Here is a 23,846-nt window from a genome sequence, read left to right as displayed (position 1 = left end):
AATTCAGGCACTTAATAGGTTGTATTACAACACTGTGCCCAGACCAAGCAATTAGCCAAACAGATTCCTCCAGCTTCAAATGTCTGTAAAGCAGCTTCTGGCATACATCCAGTCTTCACTCAAATACATTTGTGCCTAAACCGAAGGTATTTGTGATGGGCAACATTAAAAACAGCTTTGGGGAGACTTCCTGCATTAGGTTTTGTTCTGCCTTGATTTGATTGTATTTTTCCAGGCCTTTCACTTGCCATTTTAAATACAAAGTCTTTGCAAATGCTCTGAGTGTTACTTTGCCTAATTTGTAAGCTTGGAGGCCTGTGAATCCTTTATTTGAAACTTGCTTTAACTGTGGGAAATAGGAAGTGAGCAGGGAGAAGCAAATCTTTTATAGTGAAGGGCTTGTTCAGACTGCAAATGAGGCACCTCACAATGGGAGCGGCAATGGCAAGCCTGGAGCTTGCAATGAGCTGGAAAGTTTCCGAGCTTCCAAGGAGAGCTGGGCAGAGGCTGCTATGCTGCTGGTTTTCTTTATGAGCATGGAAAAAGGGACTTGCAGCTAATGTTTGTCCTGGAAAGCGTTTTGGTCAGTAACCTAGCATGGTCCACAGCACAGAGCAATCACTGCTTTAACAGCAAGTAGTAAGCACTTCTGTGTGGCACTTTTTGGAGATGTGTTGGAAGCCTGTTAAAATCTATTTTTTAATTTACAATGGGCACTTGGGCACCCGCAGAATAATGAGTGATATTTGTGCAACATGGCGTGTTCTTGTTGAATCTTCCACTTGGAAGTAAATCTGAAGTAAGGGTGAAAGTATGCACACCATGAGTATTTGAGTACCTTGAGCAGGGAAACGCTCCATTTTAGGTGGGTTTTTGAAAGACATGTTCCAGGCTGATTATCGCTTAAAGCTTCAAGGAGCAGCAGTGGCCCTTGTGAAGTCAGTGGGAAGTTTGCCAGTAGTGCCAAGATGTTATGCCCAAGTTTGGCAACGATTAAATGAATTTGAGTAACCTTTCCTTATATTAACAATCTGGTGGAATTCCACTTGCTTGGCTTCACATATGTTTGTAGGATCAGGCTTTCTGTGAGCCTGGTGATCCTGTCAGTGTAACGTTTGTCCTTTAAATAAAGGAAAATATTTTCCCCTCTTGTTAAATATCACCTTACTAGAAGTCATCCTGCTGTAGCAAGAAATCTCTGCATAGAAAAGTAGGATTTTAAGATGACTGAATAAGAAGGAGATGGCACAAAAATAAGCCTAAGAATGCAGTCCTGAACGTCTTCCCCATCTTTACTTCTCATGTTGCTTTGGTAAGTCACTTAATTGTGCTGCCAGTCAGTGTCTTCCTGTATAAAGGATGAGGATAACTGTCACTTGCTCCTCTAAAATGTTATAAGGACTGAAGGAGTAGTATCTACTCAAAATGACCCTGAAGCTCCATTTAATTTTACATTATTTGGTTTCCAGTAGCTCCTAAAATGGTTAGGTTTTGAGGAACATAAGGTTACAGTTTTTCCGTAGTTTAAAGGTTTGACTGTATAATCAGTATTCCTTTATATTCTGATTTCCTTTTGTGACAAGGAGAATTTGCCCCCCTCCCTGCCCCAGCAGAGGAGACACTGTAACCTTAAAATCACAGATGACCCTTGGGGATTTTGAGGGACAGCTGACAAAAATGAGAATAACTCTAACTCTGATGTAACAAATGATGAATCAGTAATAACTTCTTTATTCATTAACATCACTAGCCCACTGTCTTCACCCTCCAGATGGAAGTGGCTATTGAAACACAGAATATGCAGTAAATAATGCATATTACAGTGTGGTCATTTGACAAATCACTAAAATGCTTTCATTTCTATGTAATGAAATTCCTACTGTGTAAACAGACACTCAATCGGTTTTACAGTAGGTAGAAGAAAGTATCAAGGCTTATGCCTGGTTTCCGATGCTGGTCTCATCCCACCCTATTTCACTTATGCAGTCTGGTGAAGGCATAAATCATAAAGCCTCAGCTTGCACAGACATGGTGAAAGCTTTGTGATGATTAAAGTTTAATGGCTTGCTCTACTTTCTCAGTTTGTCAGAGTGAGCCCAAAAAGCACTAGCTGTAATAGGAAGTGAACCCCACCACTGGGTGATAGCACACAACACAGCAGGTCCTTGCTCTAGCAGTACCTCTACAACACCTTGCTGTGTATCTCTCCCTTTTTCTTTATTACAGAACAGCTTGAGCCTTCACACAGCGGTATTAAAAACAAACTCCCACATAGGAGCTGACCCCTAGATGGCAGCTTATCTGTTCAAAGTAGGCTGAGATGTAATAGCATCTGCTAAATGGAAGGAAAATGGACACACTCCTGGTGTCTTCCAGCAAATCTATTTGAGAGCCCCCAGCACAGGAAGGACATGGAGCTCTTGGAGTGGGGCCAGAGGAGGGCCACTAAGATGATCAGAGGGCTGGAGCAGCTGTCATGTGGGGAAAGGTTGAGGGATCTGGACTTGTTTAGCTTGGGGAAGAGAAGGCTCTGGGGAGACCTCACTGCGGCTTTACAATATTTGAAGGGAGTGTATATACAGGAGGAGGAATGGCAGTTTATGAGGGTGAATAGTGATAGGGCAAGGGAGAATGGTCTTAAGCTGAGACAGGGGAGGTTTAGGTTACATATTAGGAGGAAGTTTTTCACACAGAGGGTGGTGACACACTGGAACAGGTTGCCCAAGGAGGCTGTGGATGCCCCATCCCTGGAGGCATTCAAGGCCAGGCTGGATGTGGATCTGGGCAGCCTGGTCTGGTGGCTGGCAACCCTGCACATAGCAGGGGGGTTGAATCTGGATGATCTTTGAGGTCCTTTTCAACCCAGGCCATTCTGTGATTCTATGATTCTGTGAGAACTGAGAGTATCAAAACAGCTCAGGAAGATGCCTTTAAATGCTGACCACCAGTAATCATATTGTCCCCAGCTCAGATTGCTTCACTGTCTCTTCCTTACACTTGCAAACGTTGTTCGGCATTGGCTGTGTCTCATTAGAGTAAAGACAGAGTCTTATTTTTTTCCTCGGGGTTTCTTTCCTATATTAAAAAACATATATTTGCATCTTTTTTCAGATGTGAGTTCTTTGATTGTTTGTTTTTTCAGGTCAGAAGTACGCCTTGATATATTGTATAGCAACAGCAAGAATATAAGTGTTGTAACATTTCATCATTATTATAGCCCAAGCAACGTATGTTTTCACCCCAATTTTATTACTATCTGTCCAGGACTGAAGCATAACTTAATAAAGACTTCTCCCTGCTTCACTCCGGCGTATCATAATCTGCTGAAAATTAAATAGCATGGAATGTGCAGTTGAAGCCCTATGCCATTTAACTTACAGAGTATTTTATTTCAGCTGTCTTTTAAAATTGCTCGCGTTCCTTCTGTTAATGCATTCTGCAAACTCTTCAAAGATCAGAGAAATCTAAAGTTTCATTTCTCTCTGAGGCCAACATCTGTTTCTGCAATACTGTAGTAAAAGCATAACTGTATTTTTATTCTGTTAAGAATATATGGGTTTATGAGGTTTGATCAAGTGAAGTAATAAAGTATTTTCTTAAGAAAGGGCCAGGTACTTCCCAGAGCAACAGAGAAGACATTATGTGGGATGAGTCAAGTCCTCTAGTCTTAGGGAACAATCCTGAGCACAGTCTTTCCCACACAGTTTTCTATTCTGTCTGACCTCTCCATCTCCACATTTCCTGAAGGCTTGGTACCCAAATTTCAAAGACAAACTTGATGCAAATGGTGTAGCCTTCATTCACATTTTTTGCAACAGTCCCACCATTTATAAACTGCAAGAAAAGGGAGGCAAGTAGATCTTCAAGGGAAAATTTATCATCTGTAAAGCCAAGCATCACTGGCAAAGGACAAGCAAAGCCGTACAAGTAGTCCTTTTTGGCTCCAGTGCCTGAAGGTTACCTGTGTGGGTGGTGTGCACTGATCCAACTGGGGTGGGCTGGCACTGTCATGTCAGCATGTCTCCTGGTCTGTCCTCAGAGCCTGAGATGTGGCAACAGATTCCATGATTTGACATTGCTCGTAAGTCCTAACACAATATATGGAGCAGAAAACAACCTAAGATTTATACTTTTAGGATTCGTAATCTTGATCATATGAAAGAAGGATTTAAGTAGCTTGATAGAGATAGTTTCATAGCCTTACTAACAGTGAGGGGAAAAGGAAATTCCTTAATAGCTGCAGAATGCCCTTGTAAGCAGTGTGGCTATAAGGCACAACAGAACCATTACCGTTTACCATTGCAGAAATATTTGCCAATCTATAGACACTGAAAGTCTCCTATGCACTTCTTTGCTAGACTCAAAGTAGGTCTGGTAATTAGGACTTCTTGCCTTCAAAGTCATGGCCTTACTGTTTCTTTAGATCTGAACTATTTAATATCAAATTATGTTTCCCACTCCCACTATACAACAACATAAAGTCAGCTGTCTAAAGTCAATCACATTTCTTCAGGTGCCTGTTCAGGAGTCTGACTAGACTTCAATAAATTCTAACGTGTTTTTTTTCTTTCATGAACTGTAGGTCTTTATCAAAGTGTTGGATAACAATGATAATGGCCCAGAATTTTCTCAGCCAAGTTATGATGTCACTATCTCAGAGGATATCCTCCCTGATACTGAAATTCTGCAGATTGAAGCTATGGACAGAGATGAAAAGCATAAACTGAGCTACACTATTCACAGCAGCATCGATGCAACCAGCATGAGAAAATTCAGAATTGATCCCAGTGCTGGGGTGCTCTATACTGCGGAGAGATTAGACCACGAAGCTCAAGATAAGCACATCCTTAATGTCATGGTAAGAACACAATATTCACTTGGCTCAGGACACAACCACTGCTGTTTCAGTGCAAATGTGCATTGGTCTTTGCTCGAGTAAAGTACTTTCACTGCAATAAGTAGCCATTAATTGTGTATTACCTGCCCTGCTGTGTATTTGTTTTACCTTTTTTATTTGGACTTCTGTGAAACTTACTGTGACTTCATTGCACCTCATACGAAATGACTTACCATCTCAGAGGAGAGCAAGCAGGAAATTATTTAATCTCTTGGCATCTGGTCTTCTCACTCCAGGTAATTTTCAGAGTTTCTGTGATGAGGCTGAAAGATATTTGAGAAGTTACTCACAGGGAGATAACTGTGTTGTTTTATTCTAGGAGTCTATGATTTTTTTGCCATACGGAATGTTACAGCCCTTGGTACAGACCTCATTTATAGTTTGCTTTTACTGACTTATTTTAGTAGATAATCTGTTGATACACAAAACAGTTTTCAGCTACTTTTTCCAAGTGTTTGGATGTACAGGAAAGAATTTCCTACCGTTTTTTGCTTATCATTCATAGATTACAGAAGGGAAATCTCTCTGTTCCAAGTGAGCGTTGTATATAATGAAGCGGGAGTTAATTACAAAATAACTGCCTTCCTTTAAACATTGTAGATTGCTATTTATTTAAGTACTTACCAGCCCCACAGAAGAGTTCTGTGAAGGAACAGCTCACAACATATGAGGCACTGGGCCAACTTTGAGTGGGTAGCCCAGGAATCAGGAGTTGCTGAGATTTTTAGTATCAGGTTGAGAGAGGGACTTTTCTCTCCATGATGCTTCTGTTGGGAGTACTTGGCACTTCGTAAAGTTATTCCTACCCCGATTAGAGAGTAGATATCATCTTCAAACAGGTATGTATGTATATGTTGCTGAAAAAGTCCACTGGAAAATACAAGTGCCAAACTGATACCTAGACAATGCTACACATCTGCATCTTCGAAAGAAGGATCAATGTGCAAGGTTTGTTTGTCTGTGAATCAAGGAGTGTTAGAGTAAAGGCATGACCTTATAGCATGTATTATACACAAAAGAAGAAACCTAAAACTACATTTGTCATCCAAAAACATATCATGATGATTAGTTACCATTATTTTTTTACAACTGAAAAGAAAAATTGCTGTGTTTTTTGAATTTTGATGTGTACAATCCCTTCTCTATGATTGTGTTTTAAACTGCAAGTTTCTTGGGACAAATGTAATTACACTGCTGTGTCTTTCAAATAGACTTTAAAGCACTCAGATAACTAATACTAGTGAAGTATTTAATGAATGGATACCAGGATGTACATTACGTACTTTTTCTGTAGGTTCGAGATCAAGAATTCCCTTATAGAAGAAACCTGGCCAGAGTCATCATAAACGTGGAAGACTCCAATGACCACAGCCCATACTTCACCAGCCCGCTGTATGAAGCCTCAGTATATGAATCAGCAGCTGTGGGATCAGCAGTTTTACAGGTCACAGCTTTAGACAAAGACAAAGGAGAAAACGCGGAGCTTGTCTACACGATTGAAGCAGGTTAGGACAGAGCATCAGCACAGAATCTGACTGACACTCACTCCATGACCCTTTTACCTTTAAGTCACTCGTTCAAAGCCATCACAGAAAATAGTTATTGCAAGCCACTGGCGTGAGTGTAGTCCACAGTAGATCCTCCACAAACAAGTGACGCAACAGCTTGTACAACCCTCCATCATTTCCAGTGTTTGGACTAGAGGAGCATGGGGGACTATAAATTGCCAGCAAAGCCATAGTAATTTAGTGACATGATGGCTCCTGAATATATGTCTATAAATGCCTGAGGGAGGCCACAGTGATATCAGAATGAAATTACTTTCATTGTTAATCTCTATGTGCTTATATTTACCATGCAAACTGAAACAGCAAAATCATCTCTGCCTGTGTAACAGTAAGGCAATGGGAAATTTGCATTATGTCTGCTACTCGTGCAAGCAAATATAACTTTCTCTGGATCACATGGATCTGAAGTTAGGCATTATCTCTAAGTTAAATAATTAGCATATATGCAAGTGAGATGCCTGGGAAAAATAGAGGAGGAAATGGAAATTTGTAACCTTTGGGGTTTTTAATGCTGCATTTCCATTTTATGCTTTTTGGTAATACGAATCTTCCCGTTATGATGCTAACATAACTTGACTACATTGCCCTTAGCAGAGGTTTCATATGCTGCAGGTTGTCCCCATTTTAATCAGATGTCATGCCTTTCCCACCATTGACTTTGATCCTCCAGAATCATTGTTTATCCTGATCTTATTACAAAAGCTTTTCACTAACTAGGATGGCTTGAGTTAATTAGGAACAGGCCAAAAGACAACTAAGTACAGAAATAAGAATATTTATGGCATCTTGTGCTAATATAATTTAAAATGATTTGACCTCAAACCTTAAATTACGCTGATATGACCCTAAGCTTACAGAAGAACCAAGGAGTCTTTTTTGGTCATTATCTTGTAGTTCTGTAGAGTCTTTTAAGCAAGTCAGAGGGTGACGTTTTCCCCAGCTAAAGGTGCTGAACTGAGACCCTTGTGATCCTCCAAAGACCTTAGCATTCCAGCTCTTAATATTTCCTTTATGCACTTTGGTCTTAGTAGTGATTTCGCCATGTTCTCCAGTGGCCTTGAAAATCTTACATATGCCCCACAGAACAAACCCTGAGTAGACCAGATCACAGAATCATAGAATCACCAAGGTTGGAAAAGACCTAAAAGATCATCCAGTCCAACTGTTCACCTATTACCAATAGCTCCCACTAAACCATGTCCCTCTACACATTATCCAGTCTTTCCTTGAACACCCCCAGGGTCAGTGACTCCACCACCTCCCTGGGAAGTCCATTCCAGATCAGCTCTGTGGGGCAACATATCTCAAGACACCTCCCAGCTTTTTCTGAGTGCCTTCTTCTAGTGGGCTCCAACACAATCACCTTTAGGTGCTGAAATAACATAAAAAGCCATCTGAGATGCTGTGGAGGTATTACTCTGGATAGAGAATACATGATGCAGACAAAAATACAAAGATTAGAAGGGATGTTTTCACTGTTAGGTAGTTTCAGTCTGCATGTTTTTTCTCTTTGCTAGAAGCTCTCCTACAACCTGTTTCTGTTTCATCACGAGCTCTCTCTGCAGTGTCAGACTTTGAACTTGTTTGCTTTAAGCTGTGCCCTCCCACAGATTCATTATCCCCAGATGTTCAAATCCCACATGCATCAGAATTCAGCCTTTTGCTGCTGTGCGATCCATAAAATCTGTGCAGTTAAGGATACTGATTTGAACTGCAGCATTCAAATTGTATACAGCCCCTTCATTCCAGTCAATTACTTGCATTACCTTATGTGTGAAGAGAACAATTAGTAAATAAAGTAATTTCTGTGAAATTTCATAGCAAATTTCTAAGGGAGAAGAACCAGCTCCAGCCTTACATAAGACAATCAGTGGCTACAGATCTTTTGTATTTGCAAGTGTTGACGAAATAACAACCGTTGCTTTTGTAGCATCTGCAAATGAGACAAATACTGTGATCTTTATGAGAATTTGTAGCTCCGGCAGAATCTCAGCTCCTCAGTGAATAGCACAATTTTTGTTTTATCTAGCGGAGTAAACTTTACAGATCTGAAAGGATGGATTTAAATAGAAAGCTACTACCGGCATTGTACTACGTGCAGTAGTACGTAGCTTAAATTAGCCTCCAAACACCAGAATTTACAACAGATAGTGAATCACATCTTTAAAATAAAACACATTAAATGTCTTCATTTAGGATTATAAATATTTGATACTTCAGCTACAATCCTCATGTTTATTTATTTTTGCACATCACCTGTAGCACTCCCCACTGAAACAAGTCTGTATTTATCACCAGTTACCTGAAATATGATCCTCTCCACCTCATGGACTGCAAGTAATTCTCCATTTTAAAGTATAAATTATCACAACAGCAGGGACATGTTATAATGATTGGAATCACTGTAACTCAGTGCAAACTCAGTTTGCCTTTAGAATCAAATTCAGAAAGGGAGTATGAATGCCTATTCATGCCATCTACATGCACAGCATCCTATCCTGTAAGCAGGCACTCAAGGAGTCAGCAAAATACTGGTTATTTAATAAAAGCAGCCTGTAATTACAGGTAGGGATCATAGCAATAGTTTTGCTAAGAAGAGGGAGGCAGAATGGCTATGTAAGAAGTGAAAAAAAGGCCCTTGAGAAGGTTTCTGTCCAAACTCACTCTTCTCACCTTTATGCAGTCAGTGATGTCTGCGCTAGTATGTTATAACAGACATTTCATGACATTTTCTGCTAAGTCTCATTCATCTAGATTCATCCTCCTCAGGGATCATACAATAAACCTTTGTGCCACCGGATACCTTAATCTCTTTTCTTTGCTATTTGTTCAATTTTGTTTTTCTAAATGCCACTTTAACCTTTTTATATGCAGTTCTTTGAGTCTTGAACTACTGTGATCTTCTCTATGGTTGCTTAATATCCCCTTCAATTAAGAGACTGACTTGTTATCCATTTGTCGTGTAATTGGCTTGCTAGCCTCTGATCTAATTTAATTGCCTTAGGTGTACATGTAGTTGACTAACACCCATAATTTAGAGTTGCTTTTTCCTTGTTTGGTGGGAGTAGTGTACATTCACAAGATGCTCCAATGCTAAAACTCAGCATCACAATAAAAAATACCATCACCTGACTTTCTGAATATTTGAGCACCTGTAATGATATTGAAGTGACCTGCTTTTGAGAAAGGAAGACTTGAATGTCATTTGGAATTATTTTACATTGGTTGTTTGTCTGTTTTTTTTCTTTTACAATAACTGTCTCTGATAAAATCCCACTAATTGTTCCATTACAATTATTATTTGAGTGCATTGTATTTCATTTCTAACTTACTTGCGATGTTTATGTTTTAGGAAATACAGGAAACACATTCAAGATTGAACCAGTTTTGGGGATCATTACATTACTGAAAGAGCCAGACCTAACTACAATGGGACAGTTTGTTCTATCGGTTAAAGTGGCTGATCAGGGCTCTCCACCACTGTCTGCAACAGCAATTGTACGGATATCTGTGACAATGGCAGATAACTCCCACCCTAAGTTCACTCTCAAAGAATACCAAGCTGAGGTTAATGAAAATGTGGACATTGGTACTTCTGTCATCTCTCTTTCTGCAATCAGTCAGTCCACATTAGTTTATGAGATTAAAGATGGGAATGTGGATGGAATCTTCACTATAAACCCATATTCTGGAGTCATCACCAGTCAGAAGGCCCTTGATTATGAACGTTCTTCCTCCTATCAACTCATCGTACAGGCAACAAATATGGCAGGGATGGCGTCAAATGCCACAGTGAACATTCAGATTGTCGATGAAAATGATAACCCACCAGTTTTTCTCTCCTCTCAGTACTCAGGCAGCATAAGCGAAGCTGCTCCCATAAACAGCATTGTGCGGAGCGCAAATAACAGTCCCCTCGTGATTCGTGCCACGGATGCTGACAGTAACCAGAATGCCTTGCTTGTCTACCAGATTGTTGAATCTACTGCAAAGAAGTATTTCACAGTAGATTCCAGCACAGGTGCAATCAGAACAATTGCAAATTTAGATCATGAAACAATAGCCCACTTCCACTTCCACGTGCATGTTAGGGACAGTGGAAATCCTCAGCTTACAGCAGAGAGTCCTGTTGAAGTTACCATTGAGGTGACTGATGTCAATGACAACCCACCAGTCTTCAGTCAAGCCGTGTTTGAGACTGTCTTGCTTCTGCCCACATATGTTGGTGTGGAGGTTCTCAAAGTCAAGGCTACAGACCCAGATTCAGAGATCCCTCCTGAACTCACATATAGTCTAATTGAAGGCAATATGGATCATTTTTTGATTGATTCAAACACAGGCGTACTCACCATTAAAAACAGTAGCCTCTCCAAAGACCATTATATGCTAATAGTAAGAGTATCTGATGGGAAATTTTATAGCACTGCTATGGTGACAATAATGGTAAAAGAAGCCATGGATAGCGGGCTACATTTCACACAGAATTTTTATTCTACTTCCATCTCAGAAAACACCACCAACATCACAAAGATTGCTGTGGTAAATGCTGTTGGCAACCGTCTTAATGAGCCCTTGAAGTACAGCATATTAAACCCTGGCAACAAATTTAAAATCAAATCCACCTCAGGAGTCATTCAGACAACTGGTATATCCTTTGATCGAGAGGAAAAAGAGCTGTACGAATTGGTGGTGGAAGCAAGCCGTGAACTAGACCACCTTCGTGTTGCTCGAGTGGTAGTGAGGGTTTACATTGAGGATATAAATGACAATGCACCAGTGTTTGTAGGGCTTCCATACTATGCTGCTGTGCAAGTTGATGCTGAGCCTGGTACCCTGATATATCGAGTGACGGCTATTGATAAAGATAAGGATGAAAATGGTGACGTGTCATATCTTCTGAAGGAAGACTATGGGCACTTTGAAATAGATAGGGGAACTGGTAGTGTCACTCTAAAGGAAGCTTTCAATTCTGACTTATCTAATATAGAGTATTTGGTTGTCATTCTTGCAAAAGATGGTGGCAACCCATCACTGTCTGCTTCCGTGGAGCTCCCCATTACTATTGTTAACAAAGCTATGCCTGTGTTTGACAAGCCCTTCTATACAGCCTCTGTGAATGAAGATGTAGAAATCCACACTCCAATTTTAAGCATAAATGCAACCAGTCCAGAAGGCCAGGGTATCATTTATATCATCGTTGAAGGAGATCCTTATAACCAGTTTAATATTGACTTTGATACTGGGGTTCTGAGTGTCATCAGCCCCTTGGACTATGAAATAAATTCTCTTTTCAAGCTGGTGGTGCGAGCGAGTGATGCCCTCACTGGTGCTAGAGCTGAAGTCACTGTGGACTTGGTTGTTAATGATGTCAATGATAATCCTCCAGTTTTTGATCAGTCAGCTTACAATGCTACCCTGTCTGAAGCATCTTTGATCGGGACTCCTGTATTGCAGGTTGTTGCTACTGATGCTGACTCTGACAATAACAAGATTGTGCAGTATCAAATAGTCCAGGACACCTTTAACAGCACGGATTATTTTCATATAGACAGCGCAAGTGGATTAATTCTGACAGCACGTATGTTGGATCATGAACTCATACAGCACTGCAGTTTGAAAGTCAGGGCAACCGATAATGGATTCCCACCACTTAGCAGTGAGGTTCTTGTTAGTATTTCAATAACAGATATGAATGACAACCCTCCTGTTTTTAACCAGCTGATATACGAATCGTATGTGAGCGAGCTGGCACCTCGGGGTCATTTTGTGACTTGTGTCCAAGCCTCTGATGCTGACAGCTCTGATTTTGACAGGTTGGAGTACAGCATTCTATCAGGAAATGATCGGACCAGTTTCATTATGGATAGCAAGAGTGGTGTAATCACCCTTTCCAACCATCGGAAGCAGAGGATGGAGCCTATGTACAGCCTAAATGTCTCTGTCTCAGATGGGTTGTTCACCAGCACAGCTCAGGTGCATATACAGATCCTTGGTGCCAACCTCTACAGCCCTGTGTTTTCACAGAGTGTTTATGTTGCAGAGGTCAGAGAAAATGCAGCTCCTGGAACTAAAGTGATCCATGTGAAGGCCACAGATGGAGATTCAGGTGTATACGGTCAGATAAGCTACTCCATAATAAATGACTTTGCCAAGGACCGATTTCTGATTGATAGCAATGGGCAGATCCTGACAACTGAACGCTTAGACCGGGAGAACTTGCTAGAAAGTGATATTGGGATATTTCTGAGAGCACTTGATGGAGGTGGCAGGACTACGTTTTGCACTGTGAGAGTGATAGTAGTGGACGAGAATGACAATGCTCCCCAGTTTATGACAGTTGAATACAGAGCAAGTGTCAAAGCAGATGTTGGGAAAGGTTACTTGGTGACCCAAGTGCAAGCAGTAGATCCAGATGATGGAGCCAATTCTAGGATTACCTATTCTCTGTATAGTGAGGCCTCAGTTTCAGTAGCAGATCTGCTTGAAATAGATCCAGACAATGGATGGATGGTCACCAAGGGTAGCTTTAACCAACTTAAAAACACAGTTCTGTCATTCTTTGTCAAAGCAGTTGATGGTGGCATTCCTGTGAAGCATTCTCTCATCCCTGTCTACATCCATGTTTTACCTCCAGAAACTATTTTGCCTTCCTTTTCTCAACCTCAGTATTCCTTCACCTTAGCAGAAGACACCCTCATAGGCAGCACCATTGACAATGTGAATATTGTGCCTAATCAGGGGGCTTTGTATAGCACAGTTAATGGAGAGCTGGCAGAAAACAATAAAGATGGCATATTCATCATTGAACAAGATACAGGGCTAATAAAACTGGATAAGAGACTTGACCATGAGACAAATTCTGCTTTTCACTTCAAAGTGGCAGCCACCATTCAGTTAGACAAAGTGGACATTGTCCTCACAGTGGATGTGGATGTTAAGGTGTTGGATGTAAATGATAACAAGCCTATGTTTGAAACAGCTAGCTATGATGCCATAATAATGGAAGGGATGCCTGTAGGAACAAAACTTATGCAAGTTAAAGCAGTTGATGCAGACTCAAGTGCAAATGGGCAGGTCACCTATACACTTGCAGTGGAGTCAGAGTTGGAAAAGATCACAGAAGCTTTCACCATTGATAGCAACAGTGGCTGGATCAGCACACTAAAGGATCTGGACCACGAGAAAGATCCCACTTTCACGTTTGCAGTGGTGGCCTCAGACCTGGGGGAAACTTTATCCTTGTCATCAACCACCTTGGTCTCAGTCGCTGTGACGGATATAAATGATAATGCACCTGTCTTTGAGCATGAGGTGTACAGAGGGTCCGTGAAGGAGAGTGACCCTCCTGGAGAGGTGGTGGCTGTCCTTAGCACCTGGGATGAAGACACATCTGATGTCAACCGGCAGGTTAGCTACCATATTACAGGTAAGAAACAACAAGCATGCTTTCTTCCCACAAACAGCTTCATTGAAGAGCTGTGCATTTGTCCAGTTTCAGGTGAAAGGTTAGAAGGGTTTCAGCTAAATTGTCGTGGTAAATCTGACACTTGCATCTCCCTTCAGCCTTTATATCTTTAATTTGTACAGACTTTTGCAACAACTAGCAAAACTGGGAAGGGAAAATAGCGAGAGGGAATGTGTGTTTGTGTCTGTGTGTCTGTGTTTGTTCGGCTGATTCTAATTTCCCAGAATAATTCTTCATGATTTGCTGCAGTGCAATCAACCCGTCATAATTGTTGTACCAGCTTGTATGTAACAAGGTTTATGCCAAGAGAAGAAAAACTTTTAATTCTTAAGGAGAAAATCTTTGCACTTCCAAACACCTACATTTATTTATTTTTTAATATCATTTTTCTTTTTGAGATAGGAAAGTGCAATAGGAATCATTTTGAAATTACATTATTTATTTTTAAAAAATGCAGTGCACGTTGGAGCAGGCAGGGAACGCCGTTTCTTATCAGCACAGATTCCTGGCTAGGGAAATGGTAATCCACTCTGAAATACTGGTTAGCTGCCACGCATTGTTATATACAGCGTGAGGCAATTTCAATTACATTACTAACATATTTCTCAAAAGGTGGCAACACTGCTCTTTCCTATTGTGCTGTATTTATTATCTTTCTTTTCTCCTAGATTCAGGCTGGATTTAGTGTGAGCATATTATGAGTGATGAGGTGCTGCGGTTATTTTTCTGCCTGCAGCTTGCATTCTCCAATAGATTTTTTTAGGGAACCACTTTGTCATTCCCCCTAAAGTTCACCATCCAAGAGCTATTTCTGATTACACAGCAATAGCCATATTATTGGGCAGACTCACATATAGTACACCTTCTAGGACTAGAATCACACAGGATGGCATATAGATGACAGCTCACAGGATAAGAGTTTGTATGTTTTTCTCTGGAGGATAAGTCTTCTGCCTCTTTGCTGGCTGTCAGACTGAAAATGGCTTTGGGATGGTTTGTAGAGACAGGTGGGATCTTCCAGTTAGCTGTAGAGTGCCTGTTACACATCTCAAGTAGCCTCATTCTCAGTGCAGCCAGAAATCCATTCTGACTATTTACATAAAAGCCTGGATTCAGTTTTAAGCTTTCTAAGGGCTGTTGTGTTTGTGGTGTGGCGTATGGTAGGATTTAAGAAGGAGAAGCAAAGAGCAGACTTGTGCGTTAAGCACAGGATCGGGAGGCTCTGAGCAAGGTGCGTTAACTGGCAGTGTCTTGGTTTCCACATAACTAAAACTAAATAAGTAGTGCTTCATTCTAGTGATTTTGTGGTATTTGAAGGAATTTTGAGATAACAAGATAGAAAGTGCTGCAGGAAATGCAAATCCTTTGTAACAAAAATATTTTACTGCATCCTGATAATTGGCTGAAGGTAGTATTTTCTCTTTGTTCTAAAGGCTTTAAGTCATCTCTTAAAATTAATTATGCTTTTAATTATGTATTAATCTGTTTTCTTCAGATTCCTATGCAGAAATAGGACTTAACATATGACTTAAAGTTTTATATCCTTCTGCACCTTAATCTGTACCATACTTCAAAATGCCAGATATTTTGGGTTGTTTCTGAAAACATTTGATGCTAAAGCCCAAAACTTTCTGCAGTACACACTGCACAGCTTCTAAAGCATATGAGCTCAGAATCTCCTTCGTCTGAATATATCCTTTGCATTCAGAAGATGCACATAGAGAAATTAGAGTTTTTCTTAATTAAAATATTAAAACATATTTAAGTGTAGTTTAATTAATGAGTCTATTCACATTTCACACCAAGTGAAGCTTGGGAACTGAACTTGAATATTGCATGGAATCAGATTAACCGAGTGATTATTCAAATGCTGTCCTTTTGGAGGCATTCGTAATTTCCATGAATACAATAAACAAACTGAGGTAAAAGAGGATACTGACAAAACAGGGAAAGAAGACAAATTACGAGAATGACATTTGGATCCATCAAAACCAGCTTTGTGCAAGTGCATTGCTTGGAAAGTAACACACAGGAAAAGAGATGGAAAAGAAAGATCTAGGGGATGAAAGAAAGTGACATTCTGGGTCAGATGTGATTATTAACAAGCACTTTGTGTTTTTTTTTTAAGAAACACAAACCCTTACTGCATCTTTCTGAACAGCTTTGAAAAGGAGAAGATACATTCTGGTGGATATGCCTATTCTGTTTTGAGCTCTTTTGTAGGACTGGTTTCCACAATTACTATCAAGAGGTTTCCATTTTCAAACCAGGTTTCATCAGCATTTGATGGTGGAGAAAAGTTCTGTAGTTACCGTTTGTTATTTGAGGTTCAGTAGTAAGTGGAGATTTCACAAAGGAGAAGTGTAATAAAAAAATCTTAAAATCAACAGAAAGTTTAGGTGATACGAGTGCATTTAGGGAGCGCAGCGTTTTTCTTTTGAAGGCCCATTTGAACTCAGTGCCTATGTAACTTGAGGCAGTTTGACAAGCACCAGGGCTGTGCCAGTGTTTAGGTAGGATATTGAGCCATTCTAAAGCCATCTTCATATTACTGAGACTGAAATGTGATTGGATAATAGGAAAAATTTCTTCTCAGAAAGAGTGGTGAGGCATTGACACTGGCTGCCCTGGAGGTGGTGGAGTCACCATCCCTGGAGGTGTTCAAGAGTAGGACAGATGTCACAGTGACTGACGTGATCTAGAGCAGTCATAAGCATGGGTTGATGGCTGGACTAGATGATCTTCGTGGTTTTTTCAACCTCAATGATTCTGTGATTCTAAACCAGGAAAAGCCACCAGAAGAACATCAGTTGCTAAGACTCTCACCCTGTAAAGTGTTTCTCGTTCCCCAGTGCTGTTAATTAGGCACCATCAGACATATAAATGTAAGAACAGACAAGCATTTGTATTTGGTTCAACTAAACAGAAAGAATGTAATGCATTTTTTTCCTTCTGGGGGTGAAAAATGTCTAGCGTTATGAGCAGTAATTACCTTGCTGGGTCAGTTGCCCACTGTGAGCAAACAGACCTGTATTGGTTGTTTGCTTGTTTTTCTTTAAATTCTATACTTGAAATCCTGGCTTTCTGGATAAATGTGTGCTTAAACGTTTGGGGAGGGCTTGTACTGCAGACTGAAGAACAGCATGCACAACTTCACAATTAGCAAAGCTGTGGGGATTGAGTTTGTCATTTCAACAGCAACATCTTAAAGTTAAAACTATTGATTTTCTGTTGCAGAAGTGCCTGGAGTTCTAATTTAGATTTGAAAGTATCTAAATAGATGCATGAACATAAGAGAGGATCTAAATAAATAAGTTAGTAAATATTCAGTTCTCCCTCCCAAATCAGGATATCGTAGTGAAAAATGACACTGTTGGCTTCTAGCGTTCAGTTCCCTTTTGGCTGTTATAATTCCCTCTGTGTGTGCTTTAGTAATGATGTGTGTCGGGATCTGTTTATTTTGGATCGCTGCGTCTCTGCATATCATTTGTATCTAGCTGTTTTCTTTCTTTCCCCAAACTTGAGCTTGATTTGGCTTTGTACTATTTGCTGACTAGGGAGGAAGGGAGAGTATTATTTAAACTTCATGTAACAAAAGATAAAAGATGATAATGCTGATTCTTTGAGCCTCAAAGCCATTCTGGAAAGTTACCGGAGTGTTTTTTGTAGCTAGCACTTCAGTGTTGTGACATTCAAAGCAGAACATAAGAAAACTGCCAACAGATTTTAAAGAATCCATTAATACATTCAGTCAGGAGGCTCCCATTTAGAAAAGCTACATTATTCAGAGTGAAAAACTAATTAATAAGAACACCCCTAGGATACTGAATCTGCTTACATATATTAGTGAAAAAAAGTTAATTAATCACCGCAGAATGAGATCTGCATCAAGACATATGTACTCTCAAAGAAGTACTGGGAAATGGTTCCCTGGGCCACACTGTGGATTTTATTTTTTAATGCCTTTCCTGTTTTAAGTATGGTGACTTGGCATTATTTTGGTCTTTCCACCTGTATAGTACAACTTCCACCTTCTCCTATCAACAAACTATGTAGCCAGTCCTGAGAATCATAAAACCAAGTTAGCATTAGTGAAAAATGCATGCAAATAAACTGTTTTGCACATATACTGCATGTTGCACAGTTCATTCTGAGCAGTACTCTTCTAGTAGAGTAAATGGGGAAAGACAGAGATTCCAGGGACCATTTTTCTAATTCATTGTCCCAGAATTCCTACGTGTGGTTCTAAGAGCATTCCATTAACAACAAAGCAACAGTGGTTTTAAAATTGCTCCGAGCTATTGTAAATGCCAGCCATAAAAGCCACCAGCTGATTTTAATTAGATTTTACCTTTCCTCCTTACTTAGCAATGGTATGGCCGTACCTGGAGCATAGTGCTTCACAGTAGCTCAGGACAGTTAATCATTTCCTTTTACAAAAGAAATAATATGCAGGAAAGCACTGATTGATATCATGAAGCTAAATAGGAGTGTTTAAGACCCCTTTTATTAATGGTTTACAACATAAAACTCACTGTGACAAGATTACAGCCTTTTCTAAAGGAGAGTTACGCTTTTTTTGTGCTGATGTTGAACTGAATAGAGAGAATTTAATGTTAATCAGCAGGGGTTTACCTTCTTAGACAGTCACATTAAGACACAAGCCAGTGGATAGATTCTTATTGCCTTGGGTTGCATTCAGCTCTGGCCATTAGTGCACATCGACGTACTGTGTAACCCTGCTTAGGATAAATTGGTTCATACCACACAACAGGTTAAATAAGCTCTATCCAAATTCTATGATGATTATTCCAAACTGTCATAGAAATTAGTAGAAAAATTGAAATGTGCCCGTTTTTGTGACCTAAAAAGGTGATTTTCTATCAACAGAAAATATCCGTGTTATCCATGGTTGATAAACTGGTTTTGTGCTCTATATGACTACGGGGCCTTTTATAATTATAATGCGTATCTGACTAATTTTCTGGAAATCTTATTCATTACAACGTTGTTTTTTTGCACAATTACAGTTGGCGCAAATGGTGATGCTTAACAGGGAAGATTTGCTCAGCCTGTCTCAACAGCTTTCATATCAAACAGAAACCAGTCTATCTTGTCATTGGTAGCTAATGAAAAAGGCACAGATTACAGCCTGTGACCTCTTTTCTGCTTTTTGATGTACAAAGAAGGCAAGAAATGTGCATTTACACTTTCTTGCCTCATTTTAAGCTCAGTTTTAAGTTCAGGTCTTCTCTGCCTTATTTTAGCTAAGAGGATCCCAGGGAACTGACAGAATTGTGACACCAGAAGCAGCAGCAGTGACAGCTAATCACTTGACAGCAAAGGCAGCTCAAATAAATTCAGCCCCCAAAATGCATTTTTCTCTGTTGGATTTGTGGGTTTTTTTTAATACTTACCCACACAAACACTGAACATAAGCACTAGAGAGGAAGGTTTAAAACCCTCATCTTGCCATTAAGTTTGGACAGATCTGCTGACACATGTCAGGACCCTGAAGAACTTGTGAGCAAAGCCAGACATGGCGTGTTTGACATTCTCGATCCTGCCACGAGAAAGAATAAGCATCATGTCCTTAATATTTTTATACCACTTTTATACGTGAGAAGCATGGAAGATAGTTAAGAAATGGCATTTTTGCACAGAAAAATAAAAGCCTTAACATTGTGGGGAAACAGTAGTGGGTTAGATGAAGTTCAGGTTAGCCAGTGGAGTAGCATGGCGGTTTTTTATCATGTAATCCTCATAGAATTATTTGAGTTGGATGGGACCCTTAAAGGCCATCCTGTTCAACTCCCCTGCAATGAGCAGGGACACCTATAGCTCCATCAGGTGCTTGGAGCCCCAGCCAGCCTGACCTTGGGAGACACCATGAATGGGTCATCCACCACCTCCCTGGGCAACCTGTGCCAATGCCTCATTGCTCGTAGTGTAAGAAACGTTTTCCTTATATCCAATCTAAATGTCTCCTATTTCAGTTGGAAACCATTTCCCCTTGTCCTATCACAACAGACCCTCCTGAAGAGTCTGCCTCTTTCTTTCTTACAAGCAGTTCCTGAGTTTGCTGTAATTATTTTGTTATCCATCCTAAATTGTTAAATGTGCAGGTGTACTTTTACAGATGTATTACAAGCTACAATGTATTACAAATTACATTACAGACTTAGGTTAGATTCTGTTTACAGAGGTCTGATTGGTTGGCTTAATAGATCGCTTGTCTTGTCTGACAGGGGGTGAGAATAAGTTTACAGAGTGGTGATTCATAGGATCATAGAATTGTTTGGGTTGGAAGAGACCTTGAAGATCATCAAATTCCTATCTTCCTGCTACAGGCAGAGACACCTCCCTTTAGACCAGGCTGCTCACAGCCCCATCCAGCTTGGCCTTGGAACATCTCTAGGGTGGGGCATCCACAGCCTCACTGGGCAGCCTGTGCCAGTGTCTCACCACCCTCACAGTAAAGAATTTCTTCCTAATATCCAGCCTACATCTATCCTCTTCCAGTTTAAGACCATTTCCCTTCATTCTGTCACTACCTGCACTTACAAAATGTCCCTCTCCAGCTCTCCTATAGGCCACACTCGGGTACTGGAGTGTTGCTATAATGTCCCTCCAGAACCTTCACTTCTCCAAAGTGAAAAGCCCCAGAACCACATAGGGGAGGTTCTCCAGCCCTCTGATCATCTTTGTGGCCCTCCTCTAGACCCTCTCCAACTGCTCCATGTTATTCTTATGTTAGGGCCCCAGAACTGGACACAGTAGTCCAGGTGGGGTCTCACGAGAGCAGAGAAGAGGGGCAGAATCACCTCTCTTGTTCTGCTGGTCAGCCTTTTCTTGATGCAACCCAGAATACGGTTGGCCTTCTGGGCTGCAAGCTCGCATTGCCAGCTCATGTTGAATATTTCATCAGTCAACACTCCCAAATCTTTCTTCTCAGGGCTGCTCTCAAGTCATCCTCCACCCAACCTTTATCTGTACCTTAAGACTGCCCTGTCCCAGTTTCACAACCTTGCACTTGGCCTTGTTGAACTTCATGGGGTTTGCATGGGCACACCTCTCAAGCCTGTCCAGGTCCCTCTTGAGAGCATCCTCTCCCTTGTACTGTATCAACTGCACCACTCAGCTTGGCGTCTTCTGCAAACTTGTTGAGGGAGCACTTTATCCAAATGTTTGTGTCACCTACGAAGATATTAAATAGCACTGGTCCCAGCACCAATCCCTGAACTCTGGTTTCCACTTGGATGTTGAGCCACGACTGCGATTTTCTGAGTGTAACCATCCAGCCAAAATTGTCAGTGTTTTTTATTTCATGGAGCAGGTAGAGGACTGTGCCATTTCAAATAAACATGTAAATAACTCAGAAGCATTAACAAAGAATTGTGCCTGCTTTGATTTACCATGTCTTTCTGCGTGTGAGATGTCCATCCTTCCTTCCTGAGGATGATGAGGACCCAATAGTTCCTCCTTCCAGTCTGTTGGTGTCCCCATGCAATTTAATGATGTGGCAGAGCAATCCTGCAAGGTTCAGTGTCAGTGGTACAGCACAATAAAAAGCTGTTCTACTTCGATTCCTGCAGTCCTTGCTGGCTCTCTGTGCTCTCAGACTCTGATACATTCGATGTAATTGTCGTGCTTATCTTGCGACTGCTCCTCAAATGACCTCTTGTTAGGACTGTTTTAATAGTAATGTATCTTCCAATGTCATGTAAACTTTTTTTAAAACCAGAATTTTAATGAGCAGAAGAATGGCACAGCTGTATGATAAAGCTTTCATTAGAGGATTCCTTAATAGAACCTACTTCTAGTCCTTGATTGCATAATCAACAGCTAATGAAATTGTCTTGGTAACAAGAGCCGTGGTGTATTACATCCTCTCCCGAGACTAAGTGCAAAGACAATTGTACCAGCCTGAGAGGACTATTGATTGTTCACAGTTTGAATTTGATTGCCCTTAAGGGGAACTAAACAAGAGATCATCTTCAGCTCTGCTAAATGGATTTTGTTTCTGCGGAAAGTTATTGGTTCACTTTCATACAAGGCGTTCAGGGGGCAATAAACACAGAGAGCATAATCTCATTACAGACTTCTTGAGTCTGCAAGCTGAAATGCACCTATCACTGTGGAAAAAAAAATGATGATTGCATATTCCACATCCAACTCTGAGTTTGTGTTTAAATCAAATGGGAGCTTTGAAGATGTATCCTAGACTGTTTCATGTTGCTTGTCTTATTGCAGGAGGGAATCCCAAAGGGAAGTTTGCTCTGGGACTTGTTCAGAATGAGTGGAAGGTTTACGTAAAAAGGCCACTAGATCGGGAAGAACAAGACATTTATTATCTGAACATCACTGCCACAGATGGCCTCTTTGTAACCCAAGCTGCGGTGGAAGTGACTGTCACTGACGTTAATGATAACAGTCCAGTGTGTGAACAGGTGAGTTAGCAGCACCCAGTGCAACTGACTATTGTGCTGAAAGTGATGGATTCCCAGTGGATGCCACTGCTGGATTTATAGGTGTCCATTTTCAGCATGAATGTCTTAGGTGAAGGATCTAGAGCATCCTAGAGAGATGCAGGATGAAAGAGTCTGATGAAGCCAAGGTGGAAGGATGACAGCCTTGAAAAGGAAGTGGAATCTTATCTAACTTCAGCCTTTCTGATCATATCAAGTTGCTAGCAGACAGACCTAGTAGAAGAGATAGAGGAATGTAATTACCTTCAAATTGTCAGTCATGTTGGCAGTGTGGCCTGACCACAGCTTTCACAGCATCAGCTCTCTCTTATTCTGTGGAAAGGCAATGTGAGAACTAATATTAATGCAATAGAAAGGTGTGTGCAAAAGAAAAGACACTATGAAAACTCTATTTCCTTAATGGTACTGCTCACAAAATCTTATTTATATATATCTGTATGTACTTACCATCATTACACTATCATCAGTGGACCACTGTCATTGCAAGCACCGCTCAGAGAAATCAGTCTGTATCTCTCTCAGTATTGTCAGATGATGTGATAAAAACAGGTGTCTTCATTAGCGCACTTAATAAAGTTTCCATTTCATAAGTGTTGATGAAACAAATGGAAGATGGAAAATGTGACTGCATTTTATGCCTAACATTAACCCTGTTAATAGTTAGGTTAAGGCCATGTTTTTGTGACACCTTGAAGCTTAACACTGGTTTGAATTTCTAGGGAAGTTACAAAAAGGAAAATGGTCTTCTTTATAGTAAAATGCACCATGAACACTTAAGAAAACAAAACAAGTTTGTAAAAGCTATAAAATACTGTTATTGCATAATTTACACTTCTGTTTTTATCTCCAGGTTGCATACACAGCACTGTTTCCTGAAGACATTCCATCAAACAAAGTCATTCTGAAAATCGGTGCCAAAGATGCTGACATTGGGTCCAACGGTGAAATTCGCTACTCTCTTTATGGTCCTGGGAACAATAAATTTTTCTTAGATCCAGAAAATGGTAAGGTGACAACTCAACTTTTTTAACATAATCTTATCTCCTCGACACCAGCAACAACTAGGTTGTTTGGTTATCAGTCAGTTGTTCCTGTTCTGGAAGACATGGATGAGCACTTCTGAAGCAGTGAATGCTAGCAGATGGAGAGTTGTGTTTGTTGGCCAGGTTGAATGCTGTATTCAGGGCCATAGATACTGACGCTTCTCTTTACCAGCCAGATCCAGTTATGTCAGAGATGTATGGGGTTTTCTTGGTGCAGAAGAGTTGAAGCTGCCAGCACCTACTTCACCTTTGGAATTTACTTCTTCTGTGTTGGTCTGGACTTCTTGGTTTTTATAGCATGTGAGAAAAACAATCTTTTTATACCTAGAATTTGTGAGAGAAAGGATATCAGAAATTCAGAGGTGGTTGGATCTTAAAATGTGT

At 40.5% G+C, this 23,846-nt stretch overlaps 1 protein-coding gene across 14 annotated transcripts in view; it reads left to right on the top strand.

The window, feature by feature from the left end:
* FAT3 (FAT atypical cadherin 3) overlaps positions 1 to 23,846 on the top strand; it is a 383,565-nt gene that overhangs the window by 295,791 nt on the left and 63,928 nt on the right. For all 14 annotated transcript variants that reach the window (XR_004305990.1, XM_032442223.1, XM_032442226.1 and 11 more), the window contains 5 exons: positions 4,583 to 4,858; positions 6,192 to 6,402; positions 9,818 to 13,891; positions 22,184 to 22,380; positions 23,270 to 23,423. Coding sequence is in view for 13 of the 14 variants with exons in the window: in XM_032442223.1 (XP_032298114.1) it covers positions 4,583 to 4,858; positions 6,192 to 6,402; positions 9,818 to 13,891; positions 22,184 to 22,380; positions 23,270 to 23,423 (4,912 nt within the window). In the remaining variant the exon portion in view is untranslated. The remainder of the gene's footprint in view (positions 1 to 4,582; positions 4,859 to 6,191; positions 6,403 to 9,817; positions 13,892 to 22,183; positions 22,381 to 23,269; positions 23,424 to 23,846) is intronic.

Source organism: Coturnix japonica, chromosome 1 (genome assembly GCF_001577835.2).
Source record: "Coturnix japonica isolate 7356 chromosome 1, Coturnix japonica 2.1, whole genome shotgun sequence".
Lineage (NCBI taxonomy): Eukaryota > Metazoa > Chordata > Aves > Galliformes > Phasianidae > Coturnix > Coturnix japonica.
Note: the sequence above shows the minus strand (reverse complement) of the source record. Positions and strands in the feature narration are given on the sequence as shown.